Genomic DNA, 21,215 nt, shown 5'->3' on the forward strand with positions numbered 1-21,215 from the left:
CCTGAAATCTGGAATCTGAGGGTGCAAAAAAATAAAAATCTAAATCTAAATATCAAGAAAATTGCCTTTAAACTTGTCCAAATGAAGTTCTTAAGCATATTAATTTAATCCAAAATTAAGTTTTGATATATTTACAGAAGGAAATTTACATATTTTCATAGAACATGATCTTTATTTAATATCCTAATGATTTTTGGCATAAAAGAAAAATCGATAATTTTGACCCATACTATGTATTGTTGGCTATTGCTACAAATATACCCCAGCGACTTGAGACTGGTTTTGTGGTCCAGGGTCACAAATATCAATGTCAATAAAAAAAATCAATATCAATATCAATGTCAAATTTCATGTGTCAGTCCTAATTTACTTCATTACTGTTACTCTAATCTGGAAAATTTATGATTCAATTATGCTATAATCAAATCAAGCCTGTATACATCTTGCTACTTTTGTTTTCTTATAAAGTTACCTTATTAATTTTTATCACTTGTTTGGTTATGCATCACTTGGTTTGTATAAACAAAAAACGCCCTTACGTAATTATAATAATAATTCATTTAATTTATATAGCACTTTTCTAAGCACTCAAAGCGCTTTACATTGTGAGGGGATCTCCTTATCCACCACCTGAATGCGTGAATGCAAATAATTATACATAATAATTATAATAAAGACATAATGATCTAATATGTAACAAGATGCATAATAATAAAAATGAAAATGTATTATTTACATAAATTAACAGGTATTGGCTTCTATATAAGCATATGCACCCATAAGGCATATTTTAAACAATAGAAATGTCAATAAATAAACCATTTGAACCTGGTAAGTATATTCATAAACTTAACACATAAAGTACCACAGTATATACCTGACAAAAGAATCTACTCGTGGTCGTGCAAACATCTCGACCCAGTACCTGCGCAGTCAAATGTCCTGCTTTGCATCTTATTTACAATGCACTGACTGACACGAATGCCATTTCTGCACATTATATTACATATGGTTTCACATCCAATAGGCATCGAGTGGTCAGTAAAGGTGAAGAACAGGAGCGCATCTGGTTTATCCAGCAATAACGGCGGGTTTGTCAACGTGGTCGTCGGTGTAACTATGCCAACAGCGTTTATAACACCTGGCTCCATAGCAACGCTAGCCGAGCGCTACGGATGGGTGGCTATCCAGCAATGTGTATGGAGACTCACGTATTATTGCAAACAACACCCGCCATTTTGTACAACCTATCTAGTATATCGTCATAACAACGAGCAGCTTTGGCAGAGGCTGCAGGTAATAATGTCTATCCTTAGAGAGACGCGTCTGTCTGGCGGTGGACACGATCGCTCAGCAATCCCGCTCACCGATAATGATTATTGGACATCGATAGACGCTAAACATATCATCATCCTCGCACCTGTTTCTGTTTTCCACACAGTGAGACTTCATATGAAATATAAAAAACGGAATCACCTTTTATTCCGAGTGACTTTTCCAGCGGTACTTTGGATTTAATAGGCTTTTTGTCAATGAATCGGGTTGTTGTTGTTGTTGATTCTCGTTGCTGGGTTCTTGTCACCACGACTACCGTGGCTATGGCGCTTCGTCCTCACCCGGGCAACTGTTGCTACCCACTCGCTGAGTTCCCGCCCCTTTTCTTCGCTCTGATTGGTCCGGATACAATAACTGTAACGCCGCGTCTTCCTATTGGTGGAACTAGGCAGCCAATGCGACATACGGCGCCGGGTTCGTCTGAAGCGTGTCAATCATAACCGTGCCTCACGCTTTTGTGTACTGATCTGAAATCAGTCGTGTCGGTAGGTCGTCGTTCGCTATTACAGAACAACTGATAGAAAGCTGATCTGAATCCACGTTGTATAAGAGCTTTCAGCACGCGATCCAACAGCCTCTTCCTCCAAATAAAGCGAAATGTATGTAATAAATGTATGCAATTTTGATATATTTCAAAATGTATTTTGGAAACTAACCACACTTTTACTCCATTTGACCTGAAAAATATTCCTTACAATATTTGATCATAAAAATACACTTCAACATTTTAAATTTATTCATTCATTTAATTGCATTTTAAATTACCATTGTGTAGAAAATGCGCTATATAAATAAACTTGCCTTGCCTAATTAATTTTAATTAGGAAATTGAAATCAGGGTCATCACAGAACATGTACTCAAATTATAATTTTTTTGTATGAATTGCATATATTTAAAATTACTTAACAGATCCAGAGAAAAGTGAATGTGATGGACCTGGAATTTTGTGCTTCTTTATAAGATTTCAAATAATATATTTAAAATATATATATAGCCTATTCATAGCCTATATATATATATATATATATATATATATATATATAATATTATACACGTTATACTATTAAATTATAGGCCTACATATATTTCCATGGCCACCATCCTCCATGCGTCAAATATTGTGGTTAATGTCTCTCGAAATGTCATGCTGTTGTCATTGTTATCACATTCGTTAAAAATTCATTATTCTGTTGTCATTTTGGATATTGGTGACCTTTGTCCATGTGGATGCAAGGATCGCTCGTGTGCAATGGACTGTATTATCACACTTTGAAAATGCCATGCTCGCTACATCTCTTTGTCTCTTAACCTCTACACCTCAGTCATCACTCGGTCTGGAAAAAATGGTCAAAATAAATTATGCATTGAAGTGCAAAGAAGGTAAAACAAGCATTCGGGTGAACTCAGGACAGATTTTGGGGAGCTGTGCTCTTGCTTTCATAAATGATTAGCCTATGAAAGCAAGAAAACACACTTTACTTCATTTAACCTGAACAAAACATGCCTTAAAAATTTGACCATAAAAATACATCAACTACACATTTTAACTTGAATTATTAATGTAACTATTCTTAATTAAGAAAAATAATACATTATTGTAATTCAAAGAATAGAGCATGATGGCAATACCAAGGTCATGGGTTCGATTCCCAGGTAATGTGTAATGCAGATAAAATGTGTATCTTGAAGGCAATGTAAGTTGCTTTGGATAAAATCATTATAGATTAAATATAAATATATAAAACTTTCATATATGGCAAAAAAATAAACACATTTTACAAAACATGCCATAAAATTTGTATAATAAAAATACATCACCTAAACATTTTAACTTTAATTGTGAATTAAATTATTTTTAAATGAAAAAATAAAATTAAAAATTAAAATAATAAACCTATAGTTCAAACAGGAGAGCATGGTGCTAGCAACACCGAGGTCATGGGTTCGATTCCCAAGAAATATAATTCTGATAAAATGTGTATCTTGAATGCAATGCAAGTCTCTTTGGATTAAAGCATTATATACAAAATGTAAATAAAATTTTACTGATTTAATTATTTTTAATTAAGAAAAATAATAAAGCTAATGGTCATATAGGTTCGATTCCCAAGAAATGTGAAACACTGCTATCTTGAATGCAAAGTAGGTTGCTTTTGACAAAAGCATCAGCCAAATGCATAAAAATGTAAATAAAAAGATTAACTGCAATGAATTTAATAGAAAAAAACAGACAGACATCTTAATTCAATCACTGTATGCAAAGAAAAATCACTGTTGTTCATACTGCAATATCCTGACATGAGTCGTATGGCAAATATGATTCATCAATTTAAATGAAGAAAGAGTGTTTCGTGTCACAGAATGCCCTTATAATTACACATTCACCTTTCCTGCTCATGCTTTTGTTATTGGAAAGGTCTCCGCCACTATCTTACAGGGTTATCTGTGACTCCTGCTTGGGGGGGTTTGAGCATGTGTGCCCCTCACCTCTTTATAAGCAGGAACAGGGACCTGGGAAAAATCACAGAACTTCGCCGTCAAACAGGCACCTGTCCAAACCAAAGAAAGCCCAGCAGGAAACCAGCTTCTGAACACTAACCGCTGCTGTCAGTGAAGATCTGCTCTCAGCATGATGTGGAAAACCACAGCGCTTGCAGTGTGTCTGCTGCTGGCTGGAGTACAGGCACTGGACGGCCCCTCGTACGGAGTCAAATTATGCGGCCGGGAGTTCATCCGCGCTGTCATCTTCACCTGCGGAGGCTCTCGATGGAAGCGCTCCTTGACAAACACAGGTTAGTATTACAGACCTTGCAGAGCAGGTTTTGTAAAACTTTTTTTTTTTTTTTTGTAAAACTTGTCAAATTTCATTTTTTTAGTTGTAACAATATTACAAATAAACTACAAGTTAAATATTTTGGATATACCTATTTAATCTCTATTTTTACTATGTTGAGCAATAGTAGATTTCATATTAAAAATACAGAATACATTTTAATACAGAAAATAAAAAGGTTGGATTTGAACATTTTTGCAACCCAAAACTTTAAAATACAGAATTCTAGGTTGTAACAATATTACAAACATATGGATATAACTATTTAATCTCTATTTTTACTATGCTTTAAACTAGTACATTTTACATGTAAAATTATGGATTAAAATTATGAAAATTCAGTTTGGGCTCAGTTAAATTTTTGAAAAATTAATACTTTTAGTCAATAAAGACTGGAGTCTTATTGATCCTGAAAATTCTGTTTTGCATAACAAGCATTTAAAAAGACATAGAAAATTCAATAGAAAATTTTAAACTGTAATAATATTTCACAATATGTGACCCTGGACCACAAAACCAGTCTTAAGTGTAAATTTGGCAAAATTGAGATTTATACAGCATCTGAAAGCTGAATAAATAAGCTTTCCATTGATGTATGGTTTGTTATGATCGGATAATATTTGGCCGAGATACAACTATTTGAAAATCTGGAATCCGAGGGTGCAAAAAAAATCTAAATATTTAGAAAATCGCCTTTAAAGTTGTCCAAATGAAGTTCTTAGTTATGCATATTACTAATCAAAAACGACGTTTTGATATATTTACAGTAGTAAATTTACAAAATATCTTCATGGAATATGATCTTTACTTAATATACTAATGATTTTTGGCATAAAATAAAAATCTATCATTTTGACCTATACAGTGCATTTTTGGCTTTTGCTACAAATATACCCCAGCAACTTAAGACTGGTTTTGTGCTCCAGGGTCACATATTATTGTGTTTACTGTATTTTGAATTAATAAATGCAATCTTGGTGAGCATAAACACACACACACACACACACACACACAAATCTTATCAACTCCAGTGGTGTATGATCAAAAAAAGTTCAAAACTAGTCAAAACTCTCATATATTTAAGATTCTTCAAAGTGTGTACAGACTTACATACACTCTTTAGGAGTCGTACATAAAACATTATTGGAGTGCATTCCACAAGAAAATACTATATAAGTCTTTCCATTTCAAAATTCCATGTTTAATTCATTGTGTAACTTGCTATTTCTTGAATGAATTGTTAAAAATCAAAATTTTTGAGTGAAAAGAGTTTCTTCATCAGAAATCATCGTGATTCATGAATTGTTTTACAACTATTACATGAAACATCTCTTATTTCCCAGATGAAATCCTGGATTTATTCAGCTCGTATGACAGTAATGCTCCAGACAGCGCAGTGCTGTACGGTGCTGCACCGTCCTCCCAGCATGCCCCTGACTCAAATCTTCCGTCACTGGCACAAGGGGAACAGGAAGGTGGCGTGTTCAGCAGGCCCATGCGCTCTCTCATTTCACAGGAGGTGCTTGAAGCGTTGCGTACCGTTGACAGAAAAGGACGTGATGTAGTGGTGGGACTGTCCAACGCCTGCTGCAAGTGGGGCTGCAGCAAAGGAGAAATCAGCTCGCTTTGCTGAGAGACTTACCTTCTCTATAGCATGAGTGAATAAAAAAGTGTGTGTGTGTGTGTGCTTCTCCATTCTGTCCTGTGTTTCATTTTTCCATCTCCATTCATGTATTGTCCTTGAGACTTCTAAATGGTTTGCATTGAACTCCCATGCATTTTGCAGTTATAATGTTTGATGTTGTAAAGTAATAAGTTACTTTTTGTATTCAATTCAGTGTGTTCGCTTTTTAAAAGAGTATATTTCACTCTTGAATAAAGATGATTATTTGCATTAATTGCTAATGAATCAGTTTGTGCTCATTTGCATATTTAACCATAACAATTTATGAAAACTTTTAATAAACTGTGATCAATAAACTTCAAAATGATGGTGAATATATATATATATATATATATATATATATATATATATGGAATTATGCATTTTTCACTCAATTTGTTTTGCTGATGTTGTTTTAAATTTGAAAAATACAAAATAGAAGTTAGTATAGTGTCTCAATAGTATTGGCAGACATTTAGATTCTTTTAGAGTCAGTTTCTTTCAGAAGGGGATAAGAATTTGTTTCCCAAAAGACCACTTGTTTGATGCAGGAATTATGACTAATAAATTTGCCAACCTAAAGTCTAAAGTCTAGATAAATAAGTCTTGCCCTAAAGAGTGATTCATGCATCTGACTCAAAAAAAATGAGTTTAGTTCAATATGAAGCACATGTTTATGTTCTCCATTTTGTGCAGTGTGAGTTCAGGTGGCCTGGACCCACAGAAACTAAGGTCTTGATCGCTTATCTACTTGCTTGATGTATTTCCTGTATTTGGCCCAAGTGTTCACACGAGTGACAGTAGACCACATGTGTGCATACACCATTTCATTTCCCGATGAAACACTGTAAAATGCACGTGTTTACAATAAGCATCGGTTCAGTAGCCTTTATAACAGATGACACAATTTAGTAACTATAGGGCTTCTAAAAGCACTTATTTCGTATTGTGTGCACGCGCTCACAAGGGGCCAAGACAGTACGTGTTGGTATTTGTACAAGCCCTGGAGAAGTAGTTTCCCCTAAAGTGCTCTGAGCTGAAGGAACGTGCTGAAAATAATTACCTTTGTCCTGATTGGTCAACTGGCTTTGCTTATGAGTCATATGGGTGGAGTCTTTTCATGCAAGTACTACTCAGATTTGTGAACTGCTGCATGTTTACAAGTAAAGAGAGTTCAAGCTTGACATTTGAAGAGGTTTGAGAACGGTGTCTGTAACTTAATCAACGAAAATTAAGCTTATACCTAAAATCTATAAGAAACTAAAAGGAACGAGATCACAGGAAACAGAAAATTCTCGATCCAGGATGCAGAGAGCGATGTTACTATTTTTAATAGATTCGTGAAAATAAGACAGAAAAACGCTGAAGAACCTTATTGTGCGTCTCGCGGGACAACGATGTAACTCTGGAGCGAAATAAACAAATATCTGATGACCGTGGACTTCCCGTAACTGTGTGATCACTAGGTTAACGGGACGTTGAGTCACGCTGGAGTTGTCGCGTGCGCGGATGCCTTGAACTATGGCATGGCAGAGTGTGAAAGTGCATTTTGTTACAATGCTTTACTTGTGGATATGTTCTCAAGGTGGGCAAAAGTGTTTCGTTTTCAATATTTCATTCTACCATATACATAATAAGTAAGAATACATACATACTTTGTTATTTGTGAAATAAAGTGCGTTGTGTAATTTTTGTGAAAATTTGTATTGTTTTCAATTATATATAGTTTGAATTTTAACTATATGTAGTTTTAAAATATGAAAGAATGCATTTTATTTCACAAATAAAGCAAAATGCTTCAGAAAAGTAAAGTTCTACCAGCATTTGTTGGCAGATGCCACTTAGTTTGCAATCTATTGCAACATTTATTCATTAAGAGCCCAAATACTTTTTTAGGTCACTTTATATTAGGACAAAGTAGTTTTTTCTTTAGCAGTAAACAATACAGCAAATATTCACAGGACAGACCATTGAGTTCATGTTAAACAATGGAACTGAGTTCATAATAGTTCTGTTGCCTCAACTTGTTGTTCTTGTCTTTTGTTGTATTTTTTATTTGTTTAGTCTCTTGTGAAGTGGCTGTAAACTGCTGGTGGAATAAAGCTCTTCCTTTGGGCCACAATGTGTCTGTTCTGTGCCACATGAGTACACAGGGAAGAGCAAACAGTTGTGGTCTCTGCCAGCTTTATGTTAACAAACCGGACCACAGACATCAGTTTCCGAGCACATGTGCCAGTACCAAAGAAACCTTCAACTTTTCTATCGCAGCAGAACACAGAGAACATATTCGCTGCATGTGTAATGGAAATACAGCAGAGACCTGCAACGTTACAGTAAGAGGAGGCTGTGAGTATGACAGAATTGACCATTTATCTCTAAAGGCCTCATTACTAGTTCTGGGAATGTTTCGTTCACAAGATGCACACAACGGTCCCAGAAGGGAGTTGTTTACAAGAAAAACTGTGTAATGACATACAGCATTTGGGTATTCATAAATAGAATTTTTCCACTTAGGTCAAACCTTAACAGCACACACATTATGAATGGAAGAATTACTATAAGGGGTTTAACAAAAATACAATATGCATATTTTGTTTCTAAGCCTTCTGGGATTCCTTGCTCTGTATGATTCCATTGTAAGTGCACAGGTCTGGGTAGTAACTGATTATATATAATCTGGATTATTTAATCAGATTCCAAAATTAAATACTTCCAATTAGAACAATTCTAAAATTAGAATATCCACAAAGCAGTAAATTATTCATAAAACATTTGTATTTTTATATTAATATGGTACAAAATCATCCTATTCAGATCAATGATAGGTCAAAAGTAATCAAAAATTAGTCAGATTATATTACCTAAAATGTGTAATGTAATAGATTAGGTTACTAACTGAATTTTTTTTAATGTAATCTGTATTCAAAAATGGACTACAATAGATTTTAGTCGGGTTAGACACCATATTGAATTTAACACGGATGAAAACGAGGCTATGAAGGATAGACTTGCAGTCATTGCAATGGTATGCACTGTGGAAAGGTCCTAGATCCAAACATCCAAAACTATTTTAATTAAGTTTTTGACTAAAAGCTTTTATCGGAAAGATGTTTCATCAGTATGTTTCATTGAACACGCCGTACTTCTGTCACTCACAGCCTTGTTTTCATTCCTGTCAAAAATTAAATATGGCGTTACCCTGACTAAGGTCTATTTGTAGGTGACCCACCCATGCATTACTGAAAGTTGTATTGCTCTAGCTCAAACAGCATGGGGTGATTCCCCGAGAATGCATAAACTGATTAAATTAATGCAGTGCGAGTCATTTTGAATAAAAGCATCTGCTGAATATGTAACTGTTCATTATTTTATTTGGTAAGAGAGCTTAATTAGTTTGAACCTGAGCATTCTTTGAGAAATGCTTACGTGTTGAGATGTTGTCCGAAATTAGACAAGGAGGGGAAGTATGCGCCTCCCTGATGGCTTTCTTTTGCTGATTTCCCCACATGACTTCCTGTTTTCTCATTGTAAAAAGTAATGGTGCTCTTGCAGCACGTTGTATTGGTTTGAATGGTTATTTCTTCTCCCTTTGTCTTTGCTGCTTTTGGTTGGTTTCCTTCCAGGAAAGCATTCTTTACATTCTTCCATCTTTTTCAGATCCACCATCTCCCCCGTCTCGCCCTGATTGTGCTATTGAAGACTTGGAAGATGAAGATATTTACTGCTCTTGGACTAAATCCAATCAGTCAATGGTTCCAACTGTTTACACCCTTCACTGGAAAGATTATGATGGGTGTGTGTTTTATATTAACACCACCATTGCATTATGTATGGACATTGTGGACATATTGTGAGCATCTGACAATATTTTTTTTGTGTGTGTGTGTTTATATACAGGAATGTTAAATCTAGGGAGAGCAGTAGTGAGAGTGCAGTCATAAACCGGCTTGAGTATATGAAAAGCACTTACACTACAGCATGGGTCACTGCCAAAAACGTGCTGGGTTCTGCACAGTCTGAAAAGTCTTACTTCAACACGGGCCATATCAGTAAGTCATGTTTACTCTAGTGTAAACCATCGCTTGCTTTCTTTAAACCATGCACAATTTTATCACAATTTATTGGCTCTATTTGAAGCACTGTACAGTACTCAGTATACATACAATTCTGATGATTATTACTATGAATAAGTGTAAAAAAACCTCCAGAGTCTCTCTCATATTTATCTCCCTAGATATAAACAAGCGTTTGGTGTCAGTAAGGTTGTTTTTTAGTTTTATAAGAAATTACTACTGTTATTCAGCAAGGATCCAGTAAATTTGTCATATTTTAAATAAATACTGTGCTTTTGAACTTTGTTTCTGTCAAAAGAATCTTAAAAAAGTTTTCACAAAATATTAAGCAGGACATCTGTTTTCAGCATTGATGATGATAATAATAATAATAATAATACATGTTTCTTGAGCATCAGATCAGCATATTAGAATGATTTCTGAAGGATAATGTGACACTGAAGACTAGAGTAATGATAAAAAGAGTAAAAATTCAGCTTTGTCATCACAGGAATAAATTACAATTTAAAGTGAACTTAATTTCAAATTGTGATTATTTCACAAATAACAGTATTTCATTTTTACTGTATTTTGATCAAATAAATGTAGGCTTGGTGAGCACAAAAGACGTCTTTCAAAAATATTTAAAAAATCCCAAAGAAGTGTTTTATCAGTCAAGTTAACTTTGTGCTAGCTTTTAATGTTTTCCATCTTTTTTTCTTAGAACGACCAGACCCCCCATACAATATAAACCTCACCTCTGAACCACTGGAGTTCATCTGGGACATGGACTGTGACAGAATGGGCCCCTTGGACAAGAGCTGTCAAGTGCAGTACCGCGCACGCAATCACATGCTGGACTGGATTGAGGTGAGAGGAGAGAGAGAAACCAGATTGATTTGACTCTATTCTGATTTGGAAGAGTATTTCAGCATTTTCCTTTAAGCTTTGATTTTCACTGGCTTCAGGGGTGCAGCTCTGGCCAGTTTTAATTCATGTGCTCAAAAGTGCTTTTGTAAAATGAGTATCCATAATGAATAAAATCCATCTGCATGATGGAAGGTGTGCTAAAAGTAATGTCGATTAAACGATAGATCTTTGGGATTTGAGAAACAATATTGGAATGTTCAAATAAAAATCTCAATAAAATAGAATATGCAGATTATGAACCAGGTATAGGAGAAATACAACAGCTTTTTTTGTATTTACCAGTTAAATTTTTCACTTTGTTTTATGTAATTCAGTCATTTTATAGTGTCAGAGATGTGTCAAAAATGAAACAAACTGTGTCTCTGTTGAATTCTTATTGTGCAGGTGGATGATTGCCAGGTCATGCATGTGTTGGAGGATCCCCAGCCATTCACACAGTACAGTTTTCGTGTTCGCTGCAACTGTGGATATGAAGAGAAAGTCATGAGTAACTGGAGTTCAGTGTATTCAGTCAGAACGCCCCCTGCAGGTCAGAGAAAGACCCCTCATTGCATTAATTGAAGACACCGATTCACTCATTTAATGCTCAATTATTGTTTTATTGAAGATGGTCTTGATGCACATTCACTCAACAGTAGAATATGGATGTCAGTCGTGTTTTAGAGTCCTAAATACAAAAGCAATTCAGTTTTAAATAAGAATCCAGAATGACTCCCTGTAGTGAGTGGATTTGAGTCTCTTAAGCTCTCCAAGGCTGCATTTATTAGATCAAAAATACAGTAACAACAATTAAATGTTATTACAATTTAAAATAGGTGTTTTCTATTTTAAAATCTCATTGATTTATTCAGCACCTTTCAGTCATTTATCATTTCTTTCATTCCTTTTTTTCTAAATATCGTGCCATATAACAAAATCAATGATGATGACTCTGTGTCTGTAATATTCTCTCTTTTCAGCACCGGTCGGACAGCTGGATGTTTGGAGTGACTGCGGCCCTATTTCTGACATGTCTTCCTGTAACGTCTATTGGAAGGTAGGGTGTACTCCCCATAATGCATCAGTCTAATCGGTTATTGTTTGGTGGTGGGTCAGTCAAGATCCAAAAGATCATGAATGTCTTTCGCTGTCTCTCAGGAAATGCCTCTGTCTCAGGCTAGAGGGGAAATTATCAACTATATTGTAACTATGAAGCTTAAAAATGGCACTGAGGTCAAGCAGCAGGTCACCAGGCAACAGAGAGACACTGAAAGTCAGCAGCTCGCTGAACAGAGCTGCCTGCAGCTCAGACACTTCCTGAAGCTGGGTGTTGTGGGAGTTTTTGTGTCAGCCAACACCTCAATGGGCACATCGGAACCCACATTCATGCCGTTTGCTGAGAGGGGTAAGTCAATACAATTAAATTAAATATTGTTTGAAATATTAGTAATTTGCATTTTTCTCTAATTTTGTTCAAGTTCTGCTGAAAAATGTAAACATGTCTACTTATTATGCTTTTATAATGTCACTACCGTTCAGAAGCTTGGGGTCAGTAAGATTTGAAAGAAAATTATACTTTTATTCAGCATGGACACATTAAATTGATCAAAAGTAACAGTAAAGACAAAAGTTTTCTATTTCAAATAAATGCTATTCCTTTGAACTTTCTGTTCATCAGAGTATCACAGTTTTTACAAAAATATGAAGCAGCTCAGCTGTTTTTTAACACTGATCATAATAAGAAATGTTTGTTGAGCAGAAAATCATCAAATTAGAATGATTTCTGAAGGATTATATGACACTGAAGACTGATGTAATGATGCTGAAAATTCAGCTTTGCATCACATGAATAAATTATATTTTAAAATATATTAAATTACAAAACAGTGGTTCTAAATTGCAATGATATTTCACAATATTACTGTTTTATTGTATTTTTGATCAAATGAATGCAGCCTTAAGTTTAAAATCTTATCAACCACAAACTTTTTGAACAGTAGTGTATAATTATATCTTTGATTATATTTATGTCATATGTATGCCCTGTAGGACAGAGAAAGCCTGAGGTGAATCTGAGTGTAATAGGTGAGAGCCAGGCACTGCGGGTCTCATGGGCCATATACCCACAGTTCTCTGAGAGCGTCCTGGAGTATGTTGTACAGTACGCGTCTGTAGTACCTGACCGTATGTGCTTGAACTGGGTCAGAGTGAAGAGAACCCAGAGATCTGTCACACTCACAGGTTTGTGTGTGTATATATATATGTGTGTGTGTGTGTGGGTGTGTGCATGTTTATGTGGTTTACGGGGACACAAATTTGTATAATAACATGGGTATGACAGAGGTATTACAATTTGAAGGTGGTTTATGAGGACACTGCCTATGTCCCTGTAAATCAAAAGGCTTAAAAAACATACTAAATGGTGTTTTTTTTTTTTTTTATCTAAAAATGCAGACAGTCTCCTGTAAGGGGTAGGTTTAGGTGTAGGGTTGGTGTAGGGCAATAGCACATACAGTTTGTACAGTATAAAAACCATTACGCCTATGGAGAGTCCCCATAAACCACATAAACCAACATATGTGTGTGTGTGTGTGTGTGTAAGAGGGAAAGCTGTAGTTTGTCCTGATGCTGATAGTAATTTTGTGTTTGTCTCCATCTACAGGTGACTTCAGGAACTACACAGCTTATAATGTATCGCTGTTTGCAGTCTTCAACAACCACAGCACTTTCCTCAAGTCAGCGATTGCATACAGGCTTGAAGGAGGTATGACATCTCTTAAAGGGACAGTTCACCCAAAAATGTGACCCTGGACCACAAAAAACAGTCATAAGGGTCGGAATTTTGAAATTGGGATTTATACATCACCTGAAAGCTGAATAAATAAGCTTTCCATTGATGTATGGTTTGTTAGGATAGGACAACATTTGGCTGAGATACAACTATTTGAAAATCTGGAATCTAAAGTTGTCCAAATTAAGTCCTTAGCAATACATATTACTAATCAAAAATGAAGTTTTGATATATTTACGGTAGTAAATTTACAAAATATCTTAATGGAACATGATCTCTACTTAATATCTGAATGATTTTTGACATAAAAATCGATAGTTTTGATCCATACAATGAATTGTTAGCTATTGCTACAAATATACCCATGCTACTTATGACTGGTTTTGTGGTCCAGGGTCACAAATAAAAAATTCTGCCTTTAATTACTCACCCTCATGTTGTTCCAAACCTGTAAGACCTTTGTTTATCTTTGGAACACAAATTAAGATATTTTTGATGAAATCCGAGAGTTTTTTGACCCTGCATAGACAGCAACATAACTGACACATCCAAGGCACAGAAAGGTAGTAAGGACATCGTTAAAATAGTTAATGTGACAGTGGTTCAACCTTAAAGGGGTCATATGACATTGCTGAAAATAACATTATTTTGTGTATTTGGTTTAATGCAATGTGTTTATGCTGTTTAAGGTTAAAAAAACACATTATTTTCCACATATTTTACATTATTGTTGCTCCTCTGTGCCCCGCCTTTCTGAAACGTACCGATTTTTACAAAGCTCATCGTTCTGAGAAGCGAGGTGTGCTCTGATTGGCCAGCTATCGAGTGCGTTGTGATTGGCCGAATACCTCAAGCGTGAGACTGAAATATTACGCCCCTTACCGTATTGTGATGCCGTGTCCCGGCGCGACGACACAAAAACAATAAAACCCACTATAAACGAGGCATTTGTTGCATCCAGTGGGGACATAATTACTGATTATAATGACTTATACTGTCTTTTTACGCGTCATATGTCTGCATTTGTGATCGGAGAAACGACAAACAAGCACTACTCTACACTGCTCAAAACTCGTGTTTGAATAGTCAGTGGCAGATTCTTTAAATATGAAAACATACTTACAGGCTGTGAGTCAGAAGCGCCAGACTGTCCTTGCAAAGTTGGAATTGCCCCACTTTATAGAAACAGACTTTGTGCACAGCTGGCAGGCTACTCCCAGGTTCAGGAAACAGTCCTCCATAAAATGTGATGCACACTACGGCTGGGCGATATGAGCAAAAATTCATATCTCAGTATTTTTTGGCTGATATGCGGTATATGGTATATATCTCGGTATTTTGTATTTGGATTAAACTAACAAATAAAGTGAATGTAACCATGTAGGCATATATTATGTGCAAAAAAGGGTTAAAATCACATTACATTCTAACATTGTAACATTGCAATCTAAAAACATAATGTTTTTAAAGCAGAAGTTAAACTTACTAAATTAAAAATGAAAATAAAAAAGCACGGACTGAGTAAAAAGGCTATTTTGATTACCTTAGTGCTATCATACAAATACACTCACTTGTAGGTTTAAAATTCTACATATGTCACATTTATTGTCCAACTACAAATATTTCAGCAAAATGTATATTTTAGTCAGAGTTATTGCGCTCCGTCTGTTTGGCGCACATGTGTGCGGCGGCGCTCGTTCTAAATGAAGTCTGTGAAGTTTAGCGGAGAATCGCAAAGCAGAAAGCTCATGCACTTCTGACAGCAAAATGGAAACATTTCCATTGCTTTCTAACATTTACAGATGGAGAATATACCTGCGAAATGTAAGTTATGCATTTAGGACAACAGCACATCTTAAACACATTAAACAGCGCGAGTAGCATCTCTGTCTGCGGCACACGCAGCCTTTCTGTCAGAGCATCTGACGGGACGAGCGCGAACCGCTTTAAACTGAAACTATAAATTATAGGCTAATATCTTAGTTTTTTAAAACCCTTCATATAAAGCTTGTCACATGTTTAGAACAAATTGTATTATGCACTTTCTCCGCAGCAGTTCAGTCTGTGTCCTCCCTAGATATTTTTTTTCAGATGCGCTCGTATCAAACTAACGTTACTGTATATCAATATTAACGGTATTGCTTCATACCTTATCGCTTATAAAAAAAATATATCGATATATCGTACAAACTCGATATACTGCCCAGCCCTACTGCACACAGTCTAATATTTGGGTTGAACTGTTCTGGAACAGTGTTGTAAACACAACTTAACCACTGATTTCTAGTTGGGTCCTCTTTTGGAAGCCCAAACAAAGTAGTTTCGCTTTCACAACCGAAACACAGCGTCTCCAGGACATGGCGGCGCCGGCGGCAGCAACAATACTACAGCGAGAATAAAAGTTCCGCCGCCTTTCTTTGCGTATACATTTGGACTGTGTTGTGCAAATCTTCCCACACAGTAACATAGACATGTGGGGGCGTGTTTAAATGAGCCGTTTTAGGGGGGAGTGGTCGAGTCTTAACTTTTATAAAAAATATCTCTTTGGTTTTGAGACTTTAGTCTTTGCAACTTCAGGGATCTTATCTATGCTCAAACAGCTTGTAACACTCCAAAGGTAAAGGAAAACATGAAATCGCATCATATGACCCCTTTCATTTTACGAAGCTACAAGAATACTTTTTGTGCACAAAGAAAACAAAAATAACAACTGTATTCAACAAATTCTTCTCTTCAGTTATCCCTTTCCTTACAGGTTTGGAACAACGTGAGCGGGAGTAATTAATGACAGAATTTTCATTTTTGGGTGAACTGTGCCTTTAAATCACTGAATGCACTTTTATTTCAATGACAACAGACCTAAGTCCACATGACAACATTTAAAATTGGGCTTTTCCAGTTCTGTTTGCAAATACAACAGAGAGCCAAAATTCTGAAAAATATTATTGATGGTATTACCATGAATTAATAGTTGCACCTCTTTACAACTTACACCCCTCTGCCTAAAGGTTACATTGTGTATCTTATTTGTTAAAAAAATGCATCCATTGTGAAAGTAGATTGTGTTGTATAGTGCAACAGATTGCATTTAAAAAATTGTAATGCATTCCATTTATAAGACATTTTCTCACTTTGAGCTTGTTTTAGGGCACAAAGTACTTGTCTAGTAGTAAATCTAATCATCTAGCCTTCATGTTTGTATCATCTCTTCATTTTCCCTGCCAGTTCCTCCTAAAGTTCCTCAAATCCATGTGAAGAACATCTCTCACTCCTCTGCCACTTTGATTTGGAGCCCCATCCCTGTAAATGAGAGCAAAGGTGTCATCCTGCATTACATAGTGGGCATCAAAGAAACAGGTTTGCCATCACAGGAATAAATGACGTTTTAAAATATATTCAAATAGAAAACAGTTATTTAAAATTTTAATATTTCACAGTATTGCTGTTTTTACTGTATTTTTGGTGAGCAGATTGTACTGCCCCCATACTTTGATTAGTAGTGTATATCTGTGTCGTTTGGCCTATGTAACAGGGTCTAATGTAAGCAGTAACGGAACCAGTATGCAGTTGTCAGAACTGCAGCCAGGCCAGCAGTACCACATCTGGGTGTGCGCTGTGAGCACTGCTGGTGAAGGTGACCGGAGCTTCACCACTTTCTCCACCAATGAAAAAACCAGTAAGTGCGAGGAAGATGAGCTGTTTCTTTCTTCCTTTGGGATTTATATTGCATGCATAATCCAAAATACTAAGACATCCTTGTTTTGCATGCAGTATGCAGATCACATATTAAGCTTTAGGTAGTAAACCAATCGTTTCTATCCATCTTATCTCCTAGGTAATGCTACCCTGTTGGCTGTATTCATAGTATTGATGTTCCTGGTCTTATTAGTTTGTGTTTTTACATTGGTGTAAGTATAGCCTTTCATCATAATTCCATCTATATGGCCAAAAGTACATGGACACCCCCTTGTAAGGGCTGGTTCACACAGAACGTTTTTCCATTCCACTGTGTTCCATAGTGTATTTTTGACATAAATGTGTGCTAGACAGATGTGTTTGACTGTTGTGCTTGCATCTTTTGCAGCATCTCTAAAAATGCAGCGCTCATCTAAGCCCTCTGGTATTGTTTATTTGGGGGTCACACTTGTGTTATTGGCGATCAAAACTGACCGAACACCCGAAATGTAACTTTTACATAATATTTTGTATTTTGAGAGAATGTCATGTTACTAATTAATATTTATGCAATAATTATGATAAAATAAATTTTTGATTTTGATATTACTTTTCAATTATGGCAGTAATTTCATGTTAAAATAGAGACAATGCCTTTAAAATCCAATTTTTTTAAGTCAGATTAGTGCCATCTGGTTGGAGTAAAAAAAGAAAAACCTCTGCAATTCCATGGTTTAGCCACTAGATTTCTATATAGCTCTATATAAAAGGCTTATAAACTCTCTAGTGTTTTTTAGGCATAAAGGCTTATTTTTATTAAGTTGTGGATCTGGATAGTATATTTAGACATTCTCAAAGACAAATTTTTGTAAAGGTTTAGATTTTTTTGTTTGAAATGTTACACATAACATCAAAATTCAACAAAAATGAACAGGAATGCTTTATCAGAGATTAATCAATCTGATTTTAACCTCTTATTTGAGTCTTCTGGCTCAATTTTGCCATATTGTTACAGCCACACCAGTTCATTTGTGTGTGTATAATAGTGTGTTGTGTGTGTATGTCTGTGAGTGTGTGTAAGAGTGTGTGTTTGAGTGTGTGTGTCCGTTTTTAGTGCGTATCCCCTACCTTGGTGTCTGTGTTTTGACTGCATTTTTGGCCGAATTATTGATTTTATTTCATGCATTTGCAGGAACATGCTTTGTGTTAGTCACACTAATTCATATATGTGACCCTGGACCACAAAACCAGTCTTAAGTCGCTGGGGTATATTTGTAGCAATAGCCAAAAATACATTGTATGGGTCAAAATTATCCATTTTTCTTTTATGCCAAAAATCATTAGTATATTAAGTAAAGATCATGTTCCATGAAAATATTTTGTAAATTTCTTACCGTAAATATATCAAAACTTCATTTTTTATTAGTAATATGCATAATAATATGCTAAGAACTTAAGTTAGACAACTTTAAAGGCGATTTTCTCAATATTTGGATTTTTTTGCACCCTCAGATTCCAGATTTTATTTATTCAGCTTTCAGGTGATGTATAAATCTCAATTTCAAAAAATTTACACTTGAGACTGGTTTTGTGGTCCAGGGTCACATATGTGTGTCTGTGGGGGGAGGGTGGGGAGTGGGCGGAGTGTGTCTATTTTGCACTCTTGATATTTTAGTGCCTTTATTGCTGTGCACTCTTTATCTGCATCATGAATGATTTGTAGATTGTACACACAAAAAATTATCTGTATTTTCGTGTTTTTGCGTATTTCCCATTCTTTTCCAATGGCGTTCATTTTTGACCGTAAACAACACAAGTGTGACACTTTTTTTTACAGCCATTTAGCTTTTTCGAATCAAGTTTATTCGAATCAATTTATTTTAAATAAAAAGTTCAATACAAAATATTTAAATATAATAAACAATATAACAATAAATAGAATTATAATTCAATAAATTATATTTGTATTTGAATTATAAATGTATTTAAATTTTTAATCTAAAATTACGTAGAAATTTTAATTGTGCTCTTGTTACACCGGTGTAAGGAGGGGGGTTTCAGGGACAAAGGGTTGGGATCCGCAAAAGGTATGGTATCCATATGCTTTTGGCCCTCCTGTGTATTATTTTCCATTACGTTCAGCTATCATCACGTTTTGAAATTATGCTCATGCTTTCAATCACATTTTTCAGAATTGGAATCACTGGCATTGTATGCACACACAGTTTAGCGCCTTGCATACTGTACACAAAATGAGTTTAACTGGTAAATTTGACATTTTGTGATAAACTCTCTAGGTACCAACCAACTTCGTGTTTCGTGAAGATCCCAGATCCAATTAACAGTAAAACATTTAAGCATATGAACTTTCAGGTGAGAATCTAAAGTTTTTTTGAGTGTTCCATCTGAAAGAGACGTCACGCTTACAAAAACAGAACAATATTCATTCATCTCTTGGCTTTTCTTCCAGCATGCGTGGCCACGGCTCTGTTCTCCTTCTGAACTGAATATAAAGATCTCTGAGCTGGAGATCGTGGAGAAGCTGGATCGCGACACACCTACTCCTTCATCAGAGACTGAATCGGTTTTAATCGATGTGGAACCCCAAGATTTTCAGCTGCCAAATAGACTGGGCAGAACAAATGAAGGTGGAGATGAGCCTGAGGAATCAAACAGAGGGAGCATTTTAAAGCATGACAGGTGGGCAAAGGAGTACAGCGAGATGGTCGACACCGATGAAGAGAAGGATGGTGGTGATGAGGAAGAGTGGTGGAACCAGCAATGTGTCTCGGACTATGAAAGACATTTTTTGCCTCCTATTGAGGCCAATTAACTTTTCATACCTCAGGATGTTTCATCTGTACTGTATTGCCTTAAATGGAACAATCAAAAAGTGACTGTTTTACTGAAAAACAAGGTGTGTTTTTTAATCAGACACTGAAAAGAGTATTAAGACAAGTGTTATTCATGAAATGACACAGATGTATCCATGAGAGAGAGTTCTTGCACAGCTATGCACAGATTTTTACATTATGGTCTTCCATACTAGCACCAACATTTAAAACTGACATGTATTTTTTGCACCACTTGCATCATCAAGTGGAATAAGGACTATACAGGTTTCTGGAATACTCTCCCCTTTTGCCATTGGTCAGATGTTCATGCCTCAAACTCGCCATTGGTTGAGCTAATGTTAGGTGGCTCAGAGTGCTCAGGTAAACAGCTAAGTTTTGATAGCTCCACAGTCACGTGGTTAACACTTTTCAGGTAATTCAACTTACAAATGTCTTATAGTTATCTCTGCACATTAAACCTTGTATTTTAATATGGAAAACATTGCACATGTGACACAAAGGAGATGTTATTACTAATAGATCCAGCACACAACTGAATGTAAAAAGCTTGTTTTTGTACATAATAAATATTTTTTATATATGAATATGCTTCTTATTTGTGGTCATCGTATATGTATATATATATATATAAGTGAATTTCTCATAAGTTTTGCAGTGATTTGTTTGGCAGATGATGTGGAGTTGGCATGTTAACCTAGGACTAGTCAGAAGTAGTAGTCTGTGTGTTGTAGTTTACCCATTTTATGGAAGCCTTGTTATGCAAAAAAAAATAAGACAAATTCTTGTAACTGTGATTTAAAATTTTAAATTGTTTTTTTATTTATTTGTTTAATTTTTTTATGGGCTTCCATTCCCTAAAGCAATCTGGAATATCAGCACAGTCGACCATATATATATATATATATACTATATGTATATATATTTAAGACACTGATTTCAACTCAATCTTGTTGCCTCCAAAGCCTTGAATAAAATAGTGACTATATAATAGTACCAGTAAAGTAAACCAGCATAGTTTGTCTATATTTGACCTTCAGATGGAGAAGTGTTAAAGATTATGATTACAAATTAGATTAATTTTAGATAGCTAAACTGATGAGG

At 35.5% G+C, this 21,215-nt stretch overlaps 3 protein-coding genes across 10 annotated transcripts in view; 2 read left to right on the forward strand and 1 right to left on the reverse strand.

Moving 5' to 3' along the window:
* rfx1a (regulatory factor X, 1a (influences HLA class II expression)) overlaps window positions 1-1,671 on the reverse strand; it is a 33,605-nt gene extending 31,934 nt beyond the window's left edge. For 2 of the 8 annotated variants that reach the window (XM_058769938.1, XM_058769937.1), the window contains exon 1: window positions 878-1,212. In XM_058769938.1, coding sequence (XP_058625921.1) covers window positions 878-912 — 35 coding nt within the window. In that variant the 5' untranslated portion in view covers window positions 913-1,212. Of the gene's footprint in view, window positions 1-877; window positions 1,213-1,476 lie in introns of those variants that run through there. The other 6 variants (XM_058769941.1, XM_058769940.1, XM_058769943.1 and 3 more) reach the window with 4 other exon arrangements.
* A 1,683-nt stretch (window positions 1,672-3,354) lies between these two features.
* On the forward strand, window positions 3,355-5,997 carry rln3a (relaxin 3a). Its single transcript, XM_058771233.1, has 2 exons — window positions 3,355-4,128; window positions 5,513-5,997. The coding sequence occupies exons 1-2, from the start codon at window positions 3,966-3,968 to the stop codon at window positions 5,800-5,802; spliced, it is 453 nt and encodes a 150-aa protein (XP_058627216.1). The 5' UTR covers window positions 3,355-3,965; the 3' UTR covers window positions 5,803-5,997.
* A 947-nt stretch (window positions 5,998-6,944) lies between these two features.
* il12rb2l (interleukin 12 receptor, beta 2a, like) lies at window positions 6,945-20,698 on the forward strand. Its single transcript, XM_058771782.1, has 15 exons — window positions 6,945-7,417; window positions 7,897-8,178; window positions 9,490-9,625; window positions 9,730-9,881; window positions 10,609-10,754; window positions 11,199-11,343; window positions 11,774-11,850; window positions 11,952-12,198; window positions 12,843-13,034; window positions 13,456-13,557; window positions 16,810-16,941; window positions 17,117-17,260; window positions 17,420-17,492; window positions 19,557-19,632; window positions 19,730-20,698. The coding sequence occupies exons 1-15, from the start codon at window positions 7,354-7,356 to the stop codon at window positions 20,090-20,092; spliced, it is 2,331 nt and encodes a 776-aa protein (XP_058627765.1). The 5' UTR covers window positions 6,945-7,353; the 3' UTR covers window positions 20,093-20,698.
* Window positions 20,699-21,215: the final 517 nt, after the last annotated feature.

The sequence above is a fragment of the Onychostoma macrolepis genome, chromosome 03 (genome assembly GCF_012432095.1).
Source record: "Onychostoma macrolepis isolate SWU-2019 chromosome 03, ASM1243209v1, whole genome shotgun sequence".
NCBI lineage: Eukaryota > Metazoa > Chordata > Actinopteri > Cypriniformes > Cyprinidae > Onychostoma > Onychostoma macrolepis.

What these genes read in the sequence shown, in the direction of transcription:
- rln3a (XM_058771233.1), top strand. Translation starts at nt 3,966, where the DNA reads ATGATGTGGAAAACCACAGCGCTTGCAGTGTGTCTGCTGCTGGCTGGA. An exon ending in GCGCTCCTTGACAAACACAG is followed by an intron (nt 4,129 to 5,512) that starts GTTAGTATTACA and finishes CTTATTTCCCAG; the next exon opens with ATGAAATCCTGGATTTATTC.
- il12rb2l (XM_058771782.1), top strand. Translation starts at nt 7,354, where the DNA reads ATGGCATGGCAGAGTGTGAAAGTGCATTTTGTTACAATGCTTTACTTG. An exon ending in CTCCACCAATGAAAAAACCA is followed by an intron (nt 17,261 to 17,419) that starts GTAAGTGCGAGG and finishes CTTATCTCCTAG; the next exon opens with GTAATGCTACCCTGTTGGCT. An exon ending in TTAAGCATATGAACTTTCAG is followed by an intron (nt 19,633 to 19,729) that starts GTGAGAATCTAA and finishes CTTTTCTTCCAG; the next exon opens with CATGCGTGGCCACGGCTCTG.